The sequence below is a fragment of the Pollachius pollachius genome (assembly GCF_949987615.1).
Source record: "Pollachius pollachius genome assembly, chromosome: 4".
NCBI lineage: Eukaryota > Metazoa > Chordata > Actinopteri > Gadiformes > Gadidae > Pollachius > Pollachius pollachius.
In genome coordinates this window covers 14,856,676-14,875,229 of record NC_136937.1, presented here as the reverse complement: position 1 = coordinate 14,875,229, position 18,554 = coordinate 14,856,676, and the positions used below count along the sequence as shown (strand labels likewise).

The 18,554-nt window shown below is 43.5% G+C and overlaps 2 protein-coding genes across 2 annotated transcripts in view; both read left to right on the top strand.

The window, feature by feature from the left end:
* The first annotated feature begins 6,376 nt into the window (after window positions 1–6,376).
* Window positions 6,377–9,345, top strand: ywhah (tyrosine 3-monooxygenase/tryptophan 5-monooxygenase activation protein, eta polypeptide). Its single transcript, XM_079734692.1, has 2 exons — window positions 6,377–6,768; window positions 7,592–9,345. Exons 1-2 carry the CDS (start codon window positions 6,682–6,684, stop codon window positions 8,240–8,242), a joined length of 738 nt encoding a protein of 245 aa, XP_079590818.1. The 5' UTR covers window positions 6,377–6,681; the 3' UTR covers window positions 8,243–9,345.
* A 1,364-nt stretch (window positions 9,346–10,709) lies between these two features.
* The window catches only part of slc5a1 (solute carrier family 5 member 1), a gene marked incomplete at both ends in the record, with an annotated part of 9,491 nt that continues 1,646 nt past the window's right edge, over window positions 10,710–18,554 (top strand). Inside the window, 12 exons of the mRNA XM_079734671.1 lie at window positions 10,710–10,850; window positions 11,352–11,423; window positions 11,903–12,007; window positions 12,508–12,567; window positions 12,666–12,770; window positions 12,935–13,040; window positions 13,540–13,620; window positions 14,674–14,882; window positions 16,545–16,680; window positions 17,067–17,174; window positions 17,799–17,949; window positions 18,253–18,421. Coding sequence (XP_079590797.1) covers window positions 10,710–10,850; window positions 11,352–11,423; window positions 11,903–12,007; window positions 12,508–12,567; window positions 12,666–12,770; window positions 12,935–13,040; window positions 13,540–13,620; window positions 14,674–14,882; window positions 16,545–16,680; window positions 17,067–17,174; window positions 17,799–17,949; window positions 18,253–18,421 — 1,443 coding nt within the window. The remainder of the gene's footprint in view (window positions 10,851–11,351; window positions 11,424–11,902; window positions 12,008–12,507; window positions 12,568–12,665; window positions 12,771–12,934; window positions 13,041–13,539; window positions 13,621–14,673; window positions 14,883–16,544; window positions 16,681–17,066; window positions 17,175–17,798; window positions 17,950–18,252; window positions 18,422–18,554) is intronic.

Sequence of the window (18,554 nt, the reverse complement as noted above, 5' to 3'; positions counted from 1 at the left end):
CTAAGGTACAGGACACTAAGGTATAGGAGACTAAGGTACAGGACACTAAGGTATAGGACACTAAGGTACAGGACACTAAGCTATAGGACACTGAGGTATAGACACTAAGGTATAGAACACTACGGTATAGGACACTGAGGTATAGACAATAAGGTATAGACACTAAGTAATAGGACAATAAAGGTGAAGGACACTAAGGTATAGGACACTGAGGTATAGGGCCCTAAGGTATAGACACTAAGGTATAGGACACTAAGGTATAGACACTAAGGTATAGGACACTACGGTATAGGACACTAAGGTATAGGGTCCTAAGGTAAGGGACACTAAGGTATAGGGCCCTAAGGTAAGGGACACTAAGGTATAGGGCCCTAAGGTAAGGGACACTAAGGTACAGGACAGTAATGTATAGGACACTATGGTATAGGGCCCTAAGGTAAGGGACACTAAGGTACAGGACAGTAGGTATAGGACACTAAGGTATAGGACACTATGGTATAGGACACTGAGGTATAGGACACTCGGGTTTAGGGCCCTAAGGTAAGGGACACTAAGGTGTAGTACACTAAGGTATAGGACACTAAGGTAAGGGACACTACGGTATAGGACACTCAGGTATAGGACAATAAGGTATAGGGCCCTAAGGTAAGGAACACTAAGGTATAGGACACTAAGGTATAAGACAGTAAGGTATAGGGCTCAAGGTAAGGGACACGACGGTAAAGGACACTAAGGTATAGGACACTGAGGTATTGACACTAAGGTGTAGGATGCTAAGGTAAGGGACACTACGGTAAAGGACACTAAGGTATAGGGCCCTAAGGTAAGGGACAGTAAGGTATAGGACACTGAGGTATAGACACTAAGGTGTAGGACACTAAGACAGAGCCACCAGGATTGGAATTGGCTATTGATCATTTGGATCCATTCCAAATTCACCTGCAGTATCAATAATGTTGTTTTAAATAATATATAAACTACATTCAGGAACATATTTTTGGGAGAAAGTATCCATATTGCACCCATAAATCGCCCAAAGGGAATGATACCGATTATGTCCGAGTAGCAATTAATCTCCACAACTGTATGACCACATTTTGTGGGCAATAGGACTCACTACGGCAACAAGCCCAGAACAGTAGTACATTTTTCTTTATCCTAACATAATGCAATATGAAAGGACTAATGATTGTATCTCCTAAATGTGTACCTTCCACTGTATTGAGGGCACGATGACATGCAGGAGTAGTGAGAGCTGCTTTTGTCATGCTTCTGATGAAGAGAGTTAGGGAAGCAACCCTTTGAGCAGTGGACATAAATAAATGTCCCTGCAGAGAGCAGCATGACAACTGCTATAGTTGCGTCTTGTGACCGTCATGTGGCAGAGATGGGTACAAAGAGAAAAATGACTTTATCAACTATCCCAGTGTCAAAATGCTCTTCTCATTGTTCACGTACAATCTTTAAAATCTGGAAATCTAATCTAAATTCTTAGCCAAACTATTATATGTACATAGAGGAATATAAAATAATGCTTTTTAATTTGGACCATATATCCTAAAAATATTCAACGCAAGCCTAGCAATAGTAGTCCATGTGCAATAAGCCAATGATATACATCAATTCTAATTATAATATGAGATGAGGGGAGCGATAGAAAATGAAAGTAGCTTACATATTGATACTTCAAAGCTAACTTCATTAATTATATTATATTCACAATGATTGAAAAGTAAATGTCTTCTTTTGTATTGTCTTGTGATCAAGAACATTTATGCTTTTCCCCTTTTGAATGTAGCTCTGTGTCCAATAATCAAGATGGCCTGAATTAACTAATGAATGATCTCATACACTTGGCTTTCATTTACATGCCATTTTGGTCCTACCCACAATGAGGCAGCTTTGCACATGAGCCCAAGTACTAATGACCTATGCACCCCAGAAATATTATAAGAATATGAAAAGAAACATAAATTCCTGATCATAACTATGACCAAAAGAATCAGGAAATAACGCGAGATGGGTGGATCATCCACCCTCACTACAGTTCAACATTAAGCGTGGATCGATGATAAAGAGAGAGCGACACGCACACAGGCCCTCTGCTGGCTGTGTGGACGGCTTGATGAAAGAGACTCTACCTTCCCCATGCGGGCACAAGCTGGCATTACATCTGAGTTCACGGTGGCCAGTGTCAATTTAAATAAATACAACAAGGATTTTTTTTTTGCGCAGAATTTCACCCATTAAGCAGTTTTGGCCCAGTTTCTAACCATCATTTACAATGCTATTACATTCGTGTAGTCTGATCATGGCCTATAAAATATAACTAGATAGTTATTTTAGCAGGAAGCATTTCCCATACCTGCAGCAGTAAGCCACGCTCCCATTGGTCAGACCACGTGGCCACACCCTGTAGCTTTGCAGCTGTTCTGGTTCGGAGTCCTCCAGTTCAAATTAATATGGTTCGGCCAAGTACCTTTCCGCTCCATGTTCAAAATCCCACTCAGATCCTGGTTGTGCTATATTAATATTATTTGTATAATACAAACGTGTTATATTAAACTACTATTAGATAAACATGTGGAAAACGAAATCGCAGACTATTTAATATCGTCTATATGCCTATCATGTTATAAAGGTGCTTTGGAGGAGCATTCAGTTCACCGCTATGTGCCACTGAAACCTACACACCACACCTTTAAGAACTGTTATTGGGCAAGCAACGAGCAAACTCAATGCTTGTGCATGGATGGCCCGAACACACAATGGGACTCAACATTCAGAAATTCCCTTTTTCTTTTCTTTTTGATCGTGGGAAGTGGATTATAAGCAAAATATGCAAAATGAAAGTGAAATTTTGCTTTAAACACTGATAAACAGTCCTTCCTCTAGGAAACTGAGTGCATCAGGATTTGTAGATGATAGAAAAGAGAAAGAAAGAGAGCTTTGTTTTCACATGTGAGTTGGAGTTTTAACCTAGGTTACTGATTGACTGACTGATCTCTTCCCAGCGGGTTTATGACACAAGACGCCATTGCTAGCATCCCACAGAAATTCTTACAGTAAACTACATTAAAAAAAGGATCACATTAAAGTTAAGTCACAAAGATTTAATCTATACAACAAACCATATTTAACATGGTTTCACCTCCTGGCCCTAAATATGAAGGGTTAACTAATAATATGGAGCTAAAGAGTAAACAAAACGAATTCAACCAAGACAAGTAGCTATGTATAGAATGGGTTAATACTTTCATAAAGTAATGCAATGTAGACTATCAAACTCCTGCTGCATGAGCACTCTTCTCACACTGTTGAACTGGATAATGGCTGTTTACTCAAACATTTCAAGGACTATTTTACAGTTTAAAATATATTCCATTTATTCTTTTGACTAAGCAATAACAACAATCGACTGTAATATGAACAAAGTAACCATAGATTTGTGTAACGGGGGTCAGGGCTGTGTTTTGAAATTATTTTCATCATACAGGTTAGATGTCTACCTGACACTAAAACTACACACTGCAAATATGATTAATATTGTTTTTTTGTAACATGTAATTACTATGTTTTGCTTGTATTTGATTATGTTCTAGGTATATGTTGTGGCTTTGATTTCTTCATTTTAATATTGCAGCATCAGCTTGCAGTTTCCCATAAAGGCCACAGGGGGAGGCCGTGTCCCGGTAATTGCTTAGCACCACCACAGAAAAATATGTTGAGTATAAAATGCCTTTGTTCTGATGATTATATATGCAGAACATACATAGAAAGACACTTTTATTGGCACTACAGGAGATAATCCAATTAAGGCACTTGCGTCATGCCATTGTATTGATTGTCATTAAGGCAAATATTGATTGCTCCCATTTAGGTTTCAAACAGCCATCTGAAACGAGACCAGTTCAATAGCTGCCCATCTCGCTGCCTGTCTACATCATGGCTGTCCAACCTAGCTTAACCTTGTTATATAAGGAGAGTTCAAAGGAGCCTTCATCTGTTAAAATTGAACATGTCAAGCAACAACAATATAGGTAAGTAATGAGGCAAATTTAAAAGACTGGAGACTACAATCTGCTATGTTTGCTAATTGTAGCAAATATGCACAAAGCAAGGGTGGATTTATAGACTTTGCTTCCCTTATTTCTCCTATAGGGCTGTGATTTCAAATCAGGGCCCATTGTGTACATTGTTATGTTCAGTGCATATGTGACTGAATGTAATAATTAATTGGTTTACCTCAACCTTTAAAGGTGCTGTTGGTAAGATATAAGAGCTATTATATTAATATACACTAGTATTATTAAAGGTGCTGCATGTAAGAATAAATATATATATATACACACACACATATATATGTATAAGCATATACACACACACATTATTAAAGGTGCTGTAGGCAAGATTACAAGCTATTTTATATTATTATTAAATGTGCTAATGTGGATTTATAAGCCATTATTAGAGAATAATTTTTGGTAAATGGCCAAGCCTTCCACCAGCTATTAGTGAGGGTAAATGCTTTGGAAGAATAACTGGTTCTAGTGGACTGCGCCTGCCTCTGTATGGGACAATTTTCACTTTAGCCCGCTTCTGACCAATCCAACTGGTCTGTACATCACAGGTGTTCTAGACAGGCAAGATGTTCCAGGTTGGTTGTTAGTTAAAAAAATAATGGCATGGCGCTGCTGGGACTTCAGACTGGACATTTAGTGAAAAGTAAGCCGAGGAAGTGTCGGCGAAGGCAGTACATTGTCTCCCCTCCGGTTGATATTCATTGACAGGATATCAAGGCACGGTCAAGGTCCAGGGAGGGTCTGGTGTGAGGACATGAGGCTGTCAACTATTTGCTGTCTGGATGATGTTATCCTCTTTCCATCCGACTGGTTCTCTAACAGATCAGGAATGCTTGGCCGCTGAATGTGAGGCCATCAGAATGAGGGTCTGCTTCCAAGGCAGTGAGGCTGTTGTCCTCCAGGCGAACGACGGCTTAACCCCAAGTCAAGTGGATCTTATAGCAGGGCCTAGGCTACCCACCTTCACCCTTATTGGAGTGCAGTAGGAGCCAGTAGGCAAACATTGAAATGGCATTCATCGAAACAGAATGAAAAGCAATCAACACCAATTCTGAAGTAAAAGCAAAGAGTGGGGAGGTGAGGGGTGATTCATCAAGCAGCAGCGACATTTCGTACCTTTTGAGTCACAGGTTTTGTGACTCAAAACGTGACCGGAATCAGGCGATTGTGGATACAAGTCTTTTGTGGATACATGAGTTTCCTCTGTACGTTGTGCTGACTATGGGTGAGAGAGGATGACTCAGTAAAGCAGAGCTCCTCTTGCGATTGAAAGCAGCTAGTTGAGGCGGTTAGGGTCCGCTCCACGGACCGCGAGCCTGCAGAGAAGTCAGGCACAGCCAACAGGGATCAGAGTGACGCTGTTGGCCGTGGAGAGTGGATGTCTCCTGGCTGGCCTGGAAAAGTCTTTAGGAAAGTGGTAGATCTAAAGAAAGTTTGCTAGAAAAGAGGGATGGCTCGTCATATATATTGGCCTTGTTGCCAATATTACCCTAATCGAATGATATCGAGCAAGGCTATAATGGGGTAACATTATTCAAAATAACAACGGGTTTATATTGGAGTATGCTGTCAAGCTAGCAGCACATAAACATGAGTTGCAATAAACCTGTACAACTGACTCAATGAATATTGTCTACTTTAACATTTAAACAATATGCAGTCAATCATAATAAGCAATTTTAACAATCTTATAATAAAAATATAAAACTATCAATACAAAATGATGCAGATGCCATGATTACATCCAAAGTCTCACAACACTGGGATTGGTCTTTTACCAAACTAAGAGCTTGCAAAGCACTCCTAATTTTGAGGCGTAATAAATTAAATCATAAACCTGCATAGGCCAATATGACGATCCAAGGACTTTTCTCATTAGTATAACAGGATTATGTGTATGTGACAAAAGCAGCAGACTGGCCATTTCATTGACAAGTTGGTGCAGCCGAGTTTCAAATAACGATTTAAAATGCCTATTACGCGTTTAACTCCGTACGAATTTCTGACCTCCAGATGATTCTATGTAATCCTCGGAGATACGGTACGAGTTTACATTTAGGATTATATCGTTCCTTTATACGTTGAGAAATGACAAACGCTGCGTGTATCTCGGATACGGTATTAAATAATGGCATTAAGCGTATTGAGTGGATATCAAGGCCACGCGTTTGCACGGCGCATCCGGATGCTGCAACAAAAAAATGCAGCAAGACAGCAGTGCGCAGGTGCGAAACCGCAGCGAGGGTGGCTATTTTTAGAAAGTGACGTCACCCTGAAATAGTAGCAGCCCTCTCCGCGGTCCGCCTCCCTTCAGCAGTCAGACCGAACTGACAGGACGCTCGCAGCACCGTACAACCCGTATCACCAGCGGTTGGAAGCCGCACTGACTGCTCGGCGTCGTCGAGAGGTGACCTAGACAACCCGGGTAAGGCGTCGAATAAGAACCACTGCACGTAAAGTACGGTGTCCCACAAGGCCAATCTATACGTCATTAATCCACGCATCTCGGAATCCGAGCTATTGGTCGGACCCAGCCCTCATCACAGCACCACCACCAGCAGCTTGGAGAACAGATCTTCTGCCCAGCAGCAGCAGCAGAATGGCGGACCGGGAGCAGCTGATCCAGAGAGCCCGTCTTGCCGAGCAGGCGGAGCGCTACGACGACATGGCCGCAGCGATGAAGCAGGTGCGATCCGCCGAGAACCGCCGCAGCAGTGCGTCTTGACAGTGTGGCTATGATGAGATAATGTGACCCGGCCTCATGACCTGCAGCCAGCAGTCCTGGTGTTGAATTAAAGATACATGTGACGCCCCGATTCTGTCTTCTAATGCTAGCATCCTGACGTTAGCAGTAGCATCCTGACGTTAGCGGTAGCGTCCTCACGTTAGCAGTAACGTTAGCTTCGTCCAACACTTGGCTTTGTCTGCCAGCTGGTCAATGCAGCAAACTGCTAGCTGCTAGCCCGCTCGTCAAACAATACGGGTGCAGTCAAAGACGTCGCTATTCTAAGACATGAATCTAACCAGTACGTGTATTAATCGGTATACAATTGAAATGTTACTATAATCTGCTGGTTATTTACGCATACTTAATCGATTTTGTAAAAATATATATTTTTAAGTATATGTATATACGTGTAAATCTTTTGGATTTAGTGCAAGCTAACGCTAGCTGCTACAGCTAGCCTGCTAGCAAACAATGAGTGTCCTGACAAGCGAAGTAGGGCGTAGTGGAGCCGCCCTGCAGGGTCGATGCACGGAGAGGCCGCAGGCATGCGGGTAACTCCCAACTGCAGTTTTTAAGAGAACAGACAGGTTTCTCTCTCTCCACGTTTAGGGCCACATAGGGGAGGGGCCCTTCACTAACCTGGAAATACTGGGGCGACCATTCAAGATGGAACAGAAACCCAGAATAAATCCCATGTCTAGTAGGCTTTCTGTATTAGTGGGTGTATGCACCAAATGTGTAGGTTATAAATATAAATTACTTTGTATATATTATATTTCAGGTCACAGAGCTGAATGAGCCTCTGAGTAATGACGACAGAAACCTTCTGTCCGTGGCCTACAAGAACGTGGTGGGCGCCCGGCGCTCGTCCTGGCGCGTTACTTCCAGCATCGAGCAGCGGGCCGTTACCGACGGCAACGAGAAGAAGCTGGAACTGGTGCGGGCCTATCGGGAGACGATCGAGAAGGAGCTTGATTCACGGTGCCAGGAAGTGCTCTCCCTGCTCGACGAGTACCTGATCAAGAGCTGCGGCGAAGACCAGCTGGAGAGCAAGGTGTTCTACCTGAAGATGAAGGGCGACTACTTCCGCTACCTGGCCGAGGTGGCAACCAGCGAGAAGAGGGCCGCTGTGGAGGCCTCCGAGGGCGCCTACAAAGACGCCCACGAGATCAGCAAGAGCATGCCGGCCACCCACCCCATCCGCCTGGGCCTGGCCCTCAACTTCTCCGTCTTCTACTATGAGATCCAGAACGCGCCGGAGCAGGCCTGCAAGCTGGCCAAGGAGGCGTTTGACGACGCCATCGGTCAGCTGGACAATCTGAACGAGGACTCCTATAAGGACTCCACGCTCATCATGCAGCTGCTCCGGGACAACCTGACCCTGTGGACCAGCGACCAGCAGGACAGCGAGGGAGTCGAGGTCAACAACTGAGGCTCCGCGGTCGGTGGCTCTCCGCACGCCGGGTAGCTCTCTAGTTAGAATAGCGATTTACCTATTCCCGCCCCATATCCCTCTTGCTAACTTTTTTTTTCTTAGTTCTTTGCAATGTTTCACCTCCATTATTATTTTTTGGTTGTGCCATTTAAATTTCTAAATCAGAAGTGGCACCATTCTGATTTAATAGGAATGCAACAAAGGAATTATGTGTCTCTTCAAACTCACATCAGAACCACCTTGGGACAGACTAGCCCCACCCCTATGGAGAAACAGAGAAGCTAGTCTATTTTACACAGGGCTCCTATTTGTAAGCATGGTTGATGCATTAAGAAAGGAAATAAAAAATTAGGCCTAGTATAATCCATACTGTAAAGTGGTACGTGTAATTGTGAATGTGGGGCGTGTTTACCGAATGGAGTTAATAAAATATGTATCTGATTATGGGGGGGTGGCTTTTCCCAGATTTAGTCCACATCAGGATTCAGCAAAGCTTTTCACGGAAAAGTCTATTCTGTTTCTAATGCGGCCTGAATTTGAGTATTTTGAATAATTTCTTGGTTTCGGAGTGAAAATAATGCCGTTGATCGTCGCTCCTTCCATCAAAAAGTCACAGTGGCCTCTTATTTATTTTTACATTCCGTGTTTCTTGTTTAGTGCTTTATTTTCTTCTGTTCTAGAACCCCTTACCTTCTAGAATCCTGTCTGTTCTAGAATCCCTCACCTTCTAGAATCCTACGTCTGTTCTAAAGTGGTTTAGCAAAAAAAAGTCTTAATGTTGCTCAAAACAAGTTAAGTCGATATTCAGGTCGAGCTGGTCATCAGATGTTCCGTGCGGATATCGTCAGTCCTGAGTTTACGTCTGTAATGCAAAAGAAAAGGAATGTTTTGTATGTTTTAAACTACAATGTAAACCGTGGTGATGCATTTAGGTGCTCTGCTTCTGGAACCACCTGTACCTTCTGTGTGGGAGTTTGTGTCGGGTCTCTGGTCTACTAACTTTCCATGTTCCTGTGCTGTTTCACTTAAAGGATGCAAAGGTGTTGCTTACAATTGTCACTTTTTTTTTTAAACTGAAATAAACTCCAAACACTGTTAAATATGTGGTCTTGCATTTATTTTAACCTAACAAATTATGCTCCAGCCCATAAGGAAATCTGGCAGTTATGATCAAGTAATCTGTTAAAAAACCGGGCCAATGTCTGATGTTTGACACCTTCACACATAAATGTGAATGTACAAATAAGCTGCTAAATACATATGCTGCTTAGGACCGGCGCTAGAATCAATAATATCCATGCAAAACCTTTAGTAACTTGATCTCTTCGCTGTTTAAGCGGTTCCAAGTATTTGATGCAGCAAATGGACAAACTATCCATTTTGTATCTAGACATACTCTTATCATATATAGATTGCAGACATTTTTCTATCAGGCAGCCATCCACCCACCTAAGTAACATCCATGCACGATTACGCAATAGCATTTCCTGAGCAGCATTGCCCAGGGCCCCCTAGCGGTTGCTCGTTGCTATTTCATGACGCAGTAAAGGAAATTCAGTTATTTATTTATTTATTTATTTATGAGGTAACTGATGATCACTTTTCATATATTTGTAAGAACGACAATAAAACGTGTAGTGGGCTATACATTACCATCTTTGTTAATTCTATCACAACGCAAGGCTACAACATATTAATGATTTGTGTCCTTTAACGAAGGCAGACTAATAATTAACAGATCCACACCTAGAGGCGTACGGTGTCTTAAATAAGTTTTTTTTGATTGCCAGAGAATTAGGAAGGTTTTTTCTAGAAAATATCACATATATACTTACATTATTCACGATTCATTCTTGTACAGTTTGGGTTAGCAATGTAAAAAGTTCTCAAATTGGATAATTTATGGCCCAAATGTTTTGCGTTAATTTGTTTTGCAATCATTTAAAATAAACCAAACAAAAATGAAAACAAGTAAAACTGAATTCAGCCCTGTCATCGTGTGGACCTAGGCAGTTTTTATTATAGGGTTATTTTACGAGAGCGCCTGCTGAATTAACCTCATACATTTCCTTATGGGTTGATTATTAACATAAATATTTGCTGATAGCTTGCACCTTCACATTTACAAACAAATGAAAAGGAAAAAGGATCAGCTCCTATAGGTACTCGAATGTGTTAGATTAATCCTTGTAACTTTATTCTCGTTTTTTTTTTCTCTGTGTCAAACTCTGTCACACACACAAACACACACACGCACGCACGCACACACACACACGCACGCACACACACACGAACGCACGCAAACAAGCACAAACGCGCGCACACTCACTTACCCACACACACGTACGCACGCACGCACATACACGCACGCACACGTACAGTGTGGTGTTCTATATAAGTAGGACTACCTGTGCTACCATGCTCAAACCCTCCAGTCTCTCCGTGTGACCACTCTGTAGACAAAATGAGTGCTGATTATTTTGGATTCTCCTGGTTGCGCAGCGATCATCAGCAGAGAAGTAAAAATGATGTAGTTCTCAACAATGCAGCGGATATATCCGTTATCGTGATTTACTTTTTGGTTGTTCTCGCAGTGGGAGTATGGGTAAGTTTTTCGTTCTTACAAAAGGTGGCATTCACACCGTTCTGTTGAATCCTTGGACAATCCTTTACTCAATATAGTTAATCCCTAACCAGATTTAGAACCAAATTCCTTTTTACTTCCTATATGGTGGCCAATATCAGGGCAAGATAAATAAAGAAAAGAAAAGAAAAAGAAAAAACATAAATAGCTTCTTCTTTGGTAATCACATGAATACATAATACATGGAACTATAATAAATAAGTTTAAGTTAAACAGGAGCTCTTAAATCAATTGACTAAGGAACCCAAATTATTTGCTTCACTGGCAGAAATTGTTTGACAGATTCAGTTTTCAAAGTAGAAAAAATAAAGTATAGGATGCATCAAAACTGATCACTTGTACAGTGTCTGTCCTATTACCAAAAATATATGTATAGGCAGAGCAGCATGAACAAACATAATCAGCAGCTATTAGTAAATAACAGACATTTGTACATATATGTTAACTATTTGCTGATTGCAGGCTATGGTTCGAACCAACCGATCCACAGTGGGTGGATTCTTCCTGGCTGGACGCAGCATGGTGTGGTGGCCGGTAGGTTTCTGCACCAATCATATGCACTTGTGTGAATATCAATCCTTGCAACTGAAGTGAATCTGAAGATACTTCTATGTTAGCACTTGGCCAAGTATCTGAAATAGAGAGATTTACACTTCAGGTGATGCTCATTCATATTTATCTATTAAGGTGCAACCTGCTGATGCTGTTTAAAATTGCAATGGTTGAAAATAGCCCTATTAACTTTCATGTGTGACAGCACAAATAGGACCGATTTGTTATTCCTGTTTGGGTTATTCCTATTCCCTTGAAAACCAAGAGGATTTGTGAATTAATTTGTGAAGACAAATGCTGTGGTTGAAAATCTATTTTGCGTGTGTGGTGTGTATATATATTTATATATATTAAAATTACCTAAATAATAAAATAAGTTAAATAGAGTGACCATCCTATTATAAAGGGGAAAACTGAAACAAAATATCGATATTATTAATTGTTGAACACGTTCTCCACAGATTGGAGCATCCCTTTTTGCTAGCAACATCGGCAGCGGCCATTTTGTTGGCATCGCCGGTACAGCTGCTGCGGGAGGGATAGCCATCGGTGGATTTGAATGGAATGTAAGTGGCCATTTTTAATTGAACATTTAGTGCCTTATTACGGCACTATCACCCTCGTACACAAATGTAGTCATAACCTCTTACACCTCTGATATCCGTCATCTCCCACGCTAATTGATATGTTTGACAGTTCTGTGTGGCCCAAGGTAAAGGAATGACGATGTAATCAGGCTTAAAAGGTGTTGTAGGGTATATTTGAGAGTAGCAAAGAGAGAGAGCAGAAGAGAGAATTATTTTTTAAATAAAGAACCCAAACAACATCTCCTCTCTCTTTGCTCCCTCCCGCCCTACGGTTCTCTGACAGATGATAACGCTATGTGCAAAGGTGTTGACAGAAAACATGTATTCCTCAAACCAACAGGGAAGAGATGTCTTGGTTGGTCAGAAATTAGCAGGGAGCAGTCTAAAATCTAGCAAATTATACTCCGATATAAGCTCCTAAATCAACCTAATCTCAATGAGAACATTCTGGTATATTGTTGGTTGTTTGACTGTTTCAGGCGCTTGTCGTGGTGGTCATTTTAGGATGGCTCTTCGTTCCTATCTATATCAAAGCCGGGGTAAGTAAAACACACAAATTCATCCCAATGTAATCCCAACTGTACAACTAACATTTTAAACCTGCTTAATATTTATCTCCACACTGCCCACTACTTAGGTGGTGACCATGCCAGAGTATTTGAAGAAAAGGTTTGGAGGCCAGCGCATTCGCGTCTACCTCTCTGTGCTGTCCCTCTTCCTGTATGTCTTCACCAAGATCTCCGTGAGTTCAGGCAATAACTCTTATCACTGACCTTGATCAACCTGGACGGAAGGTGGCCCATATATGTCAGTAGTCGTTCTCCCACCCCTCTCTCCCCAGCAAAACAAAGAAACTAAAATAACAAACAAAAATCAAATAGTATTGTTTTGTGTGTTTCCCTCCAGGCAGACATGTTCTCAGGGGCTATCTTCATCAACCTAGCATTGGGACTCAACATCTACCTGGCTGTCGTGTGTCTGCTACTGATAACTGCTCTGTACACAGTCACAGGTCTGCCTTCTGTTCTTCCGTGGTCAATGGGATGGCATCATTATTATAATGTGTCCTGATTTTGACCTGAGAGTCACATAGACCTGATGTTTTGAAAGTAAACCATCTCAGGAAGGCTTATCCATTTTTTCTATGCTTAAGGTGCCATGACTAAAAGGGTAAAGTCTCCATGAAGTATATGGCTCTGGTGCGTCCTTTATTCAGCTGGGACTCTCTTGGCCTCATTATCTACACATTATGGTTAATTGCCTGTGCTCTGCGATAAGCAGCAGCTGCTGTAAAAACGCCTCTTCAACTGACCTATACGTTACTGAGTGGCCATTTCAAGGACACAATACGTGACCTTTGCTTTCCCATTTGTCGTTAAGACGTGATCCCAATATGATCCAACACCGTTGTACTTAGTATTTAGTCCGTCATTTTATTATCCACTTTCTAACTGTGATCCGATACAACATGTCAATCGATCCATCATTTCACATGGCGTGATGTCTTTCAGGGGGCCTGGCCGCAGTCATCTACACAGACACCCTGCAGACCATCATCATGGTGGTGGGATCCTTCATCCTCATGGGCTTCGGTAGGTTTACCGTGTGCCGAGATCCGACTACACAAGTCAGTGCAGGCAATCTTGCTGCGCCACAGAACGCCGTAAAGCCGGCAAGTCGGATCGGGCAGTCGTACCCTGGGTAACGTGATGCAATCATTTAAAATAAATCAAACAAAAATGAAAACAAGTAAAACTGAACTCAGCCCTGTCATCGTGTGGACCTAGGCAGTTTTGATAATAGGGTTATTTTACGAGAGCGCCTGCTGAATTAACCTCATACATTTCCTTATGGGTTGATTATTAACATTAATATTTGCTGATAGCTTTCACCTTCACATTTACAAACAAATGAAAAGGAAAAATGATCAGCTCCTATATGTACTCGAATGTGTTCGATTAATCCTTGTAACTCTATTCTCGCTCTTTTTTTTCTGTGTCAAACTCTGCATTAACACACACAATCTCCCTTTGAGGATCGATCTCTTTCACGGATGATCTCTCACACAGACAAACACAAACGCGGTAAAGCCACAGAACGCCGTAAAGCCGGCAAGTCGGATCGGGCTGTCGTACCCCGGGTAGCGTGACAGTCAAAAGCTTGCAATGTGTCCTCCGGGACACCCCTTTACTGCCCAACGTTCGCGTCCAGTGTATTAATAAGGGGACCACTTATGAATGGTCCGACATTGACCTTGATCATTTCCTTATTGACGCCCCTCGCTGATCTCTGGTGCATGGACACCTGGTCCTACATCGACTCCATCCCGGCACGGCTGTCCAACTTGAAGCGTGCCCGGGTCTCTTCCCTGTCCCATTTTAGGATTCAAAATCATTGTGAAAGATAGCATGAAGTCTAATCCTGGTATTATTCACATCCTCCTCCTCCTGCAATCCCATCTCTAATATCTCTACCATCTCTACTATCTCTACCGTCTCTGCCATGTCTACCATGTCTACCATCTCCACCATGTCTACAAATACAATGTCTACCATGTCTACCATCTCTACCATTTCTACAAAATGCATCGACAACCCAGGTGGTCTGACTCTGTCCATTGTCCACTCTGTTCTCTCCCACCCCAGCATTTAACGAGGTGGGGAGCTATGACGACTTTCAGAGGCTCTACATGCAGGCCGTGCCCAACGTCACCGGTAATGTCAGCGCGGATTGCTACGAGCCCCACGCCGACTCCTTCCACATCTTCAGGGACGCCGTCACAGGAAACCCGCCATGGCCAGGCCTGATCTTTGGACTGACCATCCAGGCCACCTGGTACTGGTGCACGGATCAGGTGACCTGACTGTATATGCTGTTAGCATGTGGTTAGCAGAGAATGTTATGGCGCATTTCCGTCTCGCAGTACTCCTCCGTTGGGGTACTGAGACGCCTGAAAGGGTGCCGGCAATTCGAGCTCAACGTGCCGTCCGTCTATTGGTCGACAGAATCGTCAGTTCCGTGCAACAGGGTGATAATAACAAACAAACGCAGTACCCGCAAGGCATTTCTGTACAAAGGCAAAAGCTTTGTTAATTTAGGAAATGTGTCGCGTTCTTCTTTTTCCTTGGATTTAATAGCATGCTACACTGTGTCGGGCTGTGTCGATGCTTACGTAGCTGCCGCAGTTATCGCCATCCGGCTTAAACCACGCCCTACCATAAGGGTACTGTCGGCAGTGGAAACGATAGCCGTAAGGGCTTGGCTATACCTCACCCTCACTACTGGGCTGAGGCGTGCTGGGTCCGAAGCGTACCCGCCGGTGGAAAAGCGACATTAGCTGATCTCATTACCATACTTTTCAAAGATAAACCTGTAGTCACTCATCCTGATTCAGTGGTTCATTATTGACTGGCTGCGGTCATATTGAGCACGTAGGTGGTCAAGCATCTTGCTCAAGGATGTTGGCATTGGGAATCAAACCCACAACCTCTCAGCTTGGATCACCCTTACCTTCACCCTAAAAGTATCCTATTCCCCAATAGCATTAAATAGGGTTAATCGCAATAGCTGAATACCTTCGAAATGGCAAAATGAATAAATAAATACTACTTCAACCCGACAAACTGTGTATACATGGCCAACTGAATAATTGATACTTAGTTTGTCCAGGCTGAGTTCAGTCAAGTGTGATAGTCATAGAGGCTTCTAGATCAGAAAAAGCACTCGCCAGTAACTCAGATAAGAACGAATACCAATAAATGCATCAGCCCGTTTGCAAGGAAGAAACATGATGATAGCATACATCTGAACTGCACCTAATCCGACCCAGTACTAGGGAACACAGATTAGCCTTGTCAACCATGTGCATATCCTCTGCTATCTGACGGTTTATAGCCTCAAACTAAATAACGTCATATAATACAAAACACTCTTGGTATAATAGTCTATCTATAGACTATTATACCAAGAGTGTTTTGTATTATATGTATTATTAATTATAGGCTATTATAGTATAATAGTCTATCTATAGACTATTATACTATAATAGCCTATAATTAATATGTTTCAAGAGAAAGTCTGTTATCAGACTCTAGATGAGCAACAGAAATAATCTTCGTTTCACTTTCTATCACTTCATATTTTTCTTGATTTATCATGTTGCTTCAGGCGGTGATCTGCAAGCACATCATTGGTTAACAGAGACACTTCACTAAATAAACTATAATTCTGTATTATAACAATGTAATAAAATACAGGACATTTCAGCCCTCAGATGACTGTCATATATATTAGATGTTGTGATGTGAAACACAAACAACAGACCCTTTTAACAGAAGTGTCTTCGTAGGGCAAACACCGGTGTCGCTCATAACATTCATTTTGTGTGTGCTCCTTTTATGCCTATACACGTTGATCCTGGGATAATAAAAGGACTATAAGACCAAAAGCAGACTGTATGACTGTGCACTTATCTTTTCTGTCATGTGTGGCCTCCCCGCCCCCCCCTCCTGTCCAGGTGATTGTCCAGCGCTGCCTCTCGGCCAAGAACCTGTCCCACGTGAAGGCGGGCTGTATCCTGTGTGGCTACCTGAAGCTCCTGCCCATGTTCCTCATGGTGTTCCCTGGCATGATCAGCAGGATCCTCTACCCCAGTGAGTGTGGGCGTCACACCGGGACCCTTTACTTCAGACACAGGATTCTTCTAGTACAGTTCATGGGCTTGTTGAGGCCTCAGATTGGACGGACTCGAATCTGAGTTGCCTTTTCACCGTCCTGACAAAATACAACTTTTTACACCTTTTTCTCTCGCCTTTCTTCAAAAGAGTAAATGGATTTTGAAGCATATAATTGCCGTGCTGATTAAGCCTGTTGGTTGATGTTATTCTTTAGATGCTCAACAAAACTGATGGTTGCATTGATTGTAGACTAATGTGAAGACTTAGTGTGTGTGTGTGTGTGTGTGTGTGTGTGTGTGTGTGTGTGTGTGTGATAGCCCGCTTGGTGTAATAAAAAGCTTAACTGTGTCTTTCTATTGCAGACGAGATTGCGTGCGTGGATCCCGATGAATGCCTGAAGTTCTGTGACGCCAGCGTGGGCTGCACCAACATCGCCTACCCCAAGCTGGTGGTGGACCTCATGCCCAACGGTGCGTGGTTCAGCCCCCATTGGGGTCCAGGGGAGCCTGTAGGGGAGAGATGGTCTGGTCCAGTGGGTAGGGTGTTTGACTCCCAGCCAGAAGGTTCTGGGTTTGAATCCCCCACCGTCCGCGGCCTATCTGTAGGCACTCTTCACCTAGATCCATTAATGGCATTGTTTTATAAGACTATAAAAGGAAATCAATAAAAATCGCTGGCATTCGCGTGTCATGAAAGCCTGGCAACAACTTTGATTCCTAATCTAAATTAGATTTAGGAATGCAGACCTCACACAAAACTCTCTGCCCTGGTTTAAATGTACTTCTTGTGTTCCTCCTCCTCCCTCTCCTCCTCCCCCTCCTCCCTCTCCTCCTCCCCCTCTCCTCCTCCTCTTCCTCCTCCTCCCTCTCCTCCTCCTCCTCCTCCTCCTCCCTTTCCTCCTCCCCCTCCTCCCTCTCCTCCCCCTCCTCCCTCTCCTCCTCCTCCTCCTCTTCCTCCTCCTCCCTCTCCTCCTCCTCCTCCCTTTCCTCCTCCCCTCCTCCTTCTCCTCCTCCTCCTCCCCCTCCTCCCTCTCCTCCTCCTCCCTCTCCTCCTCCCCCTCCTCCCTCTCCTCCTCCTCCTCCTCCTCCTCCCAGGTCTGAGGGGTCTCATGCTGTCGGTGATGCTGGCGTCCCTGATGAGCTCGCTGACCTCCATCTTCAACAGTGCCAGCACCCTGTTCACCATGGACATCTACACCAAGGTCCGCCGCACCGCCTCCGAGAAGGAGCTCATGGTCGCTGGCAGGTAAAGCGCTGCTCTAGGGGGTCTCGGGTCTCTGGGGATCTCCTGGTGTCTGGGTGTCTCTCGGTCTGAACAATGTGCTTCTTTTGGTTTTCCTTTGTCTCCATGTGTGTGTGTGTGTGCATATCTGTGAGTTTGTGTGGCTCTGTGTGTGGCTCTGTGTGTGTTTGTGTGTGTGTATGTGTGTGTGTGTCTGCGTGTGTGTGTATGTGTGGGTGTGTGTGTGTTTGTGGGCCTCTGTGCATGTGTGTGTGTGTGTGTTTGTGTGCCTCTGCATGTGTTTGCGTGTGTGTGTGTGTGCTCTAGGGTGTTCATGCTGGCCCTCATTGGCGTGAGCATCGCCTGGATCCCCATCGTCCAATCGGCGCAGAGCGGCCAGCTGTTCGACTACATCCAGTCCATCACCAGCTACCTGACCCCGCCCATCGCCGCCGTCTTCATTCTCGCCGTCTTCTGCAAGCGTGTCAACGAAGCGGTGAATCATCTCACCCCACCTCTCCCCCGCCCGCTTGCTTATCTCCCCGACATTAATGGAAGGGAGGGGACTACCAAACATTTTAGTGGGCCGATTATTGATCATAGATGAGCGCGGTTAATAAGTTGTTTTT

What these genes read in the sequence shown, in the direction of transcription:
- ywhah (XM_079734692.1), top strand. Translation starts at nt 6,682, where the DNA reads ATGGCGGACCGGGAGCAGCTGATCCAGAGAGCCCGTCTTGCCGAGCAG. An exon ending in TGGCCGCAGCGATGAAGCAG is followed by an intron (nt 6,769 to 7,591) that starts GTGCGATCCGCC and finishes ATTATATTTCAG; the next exon opens with GTCACAGAGCTGAATGAGCC.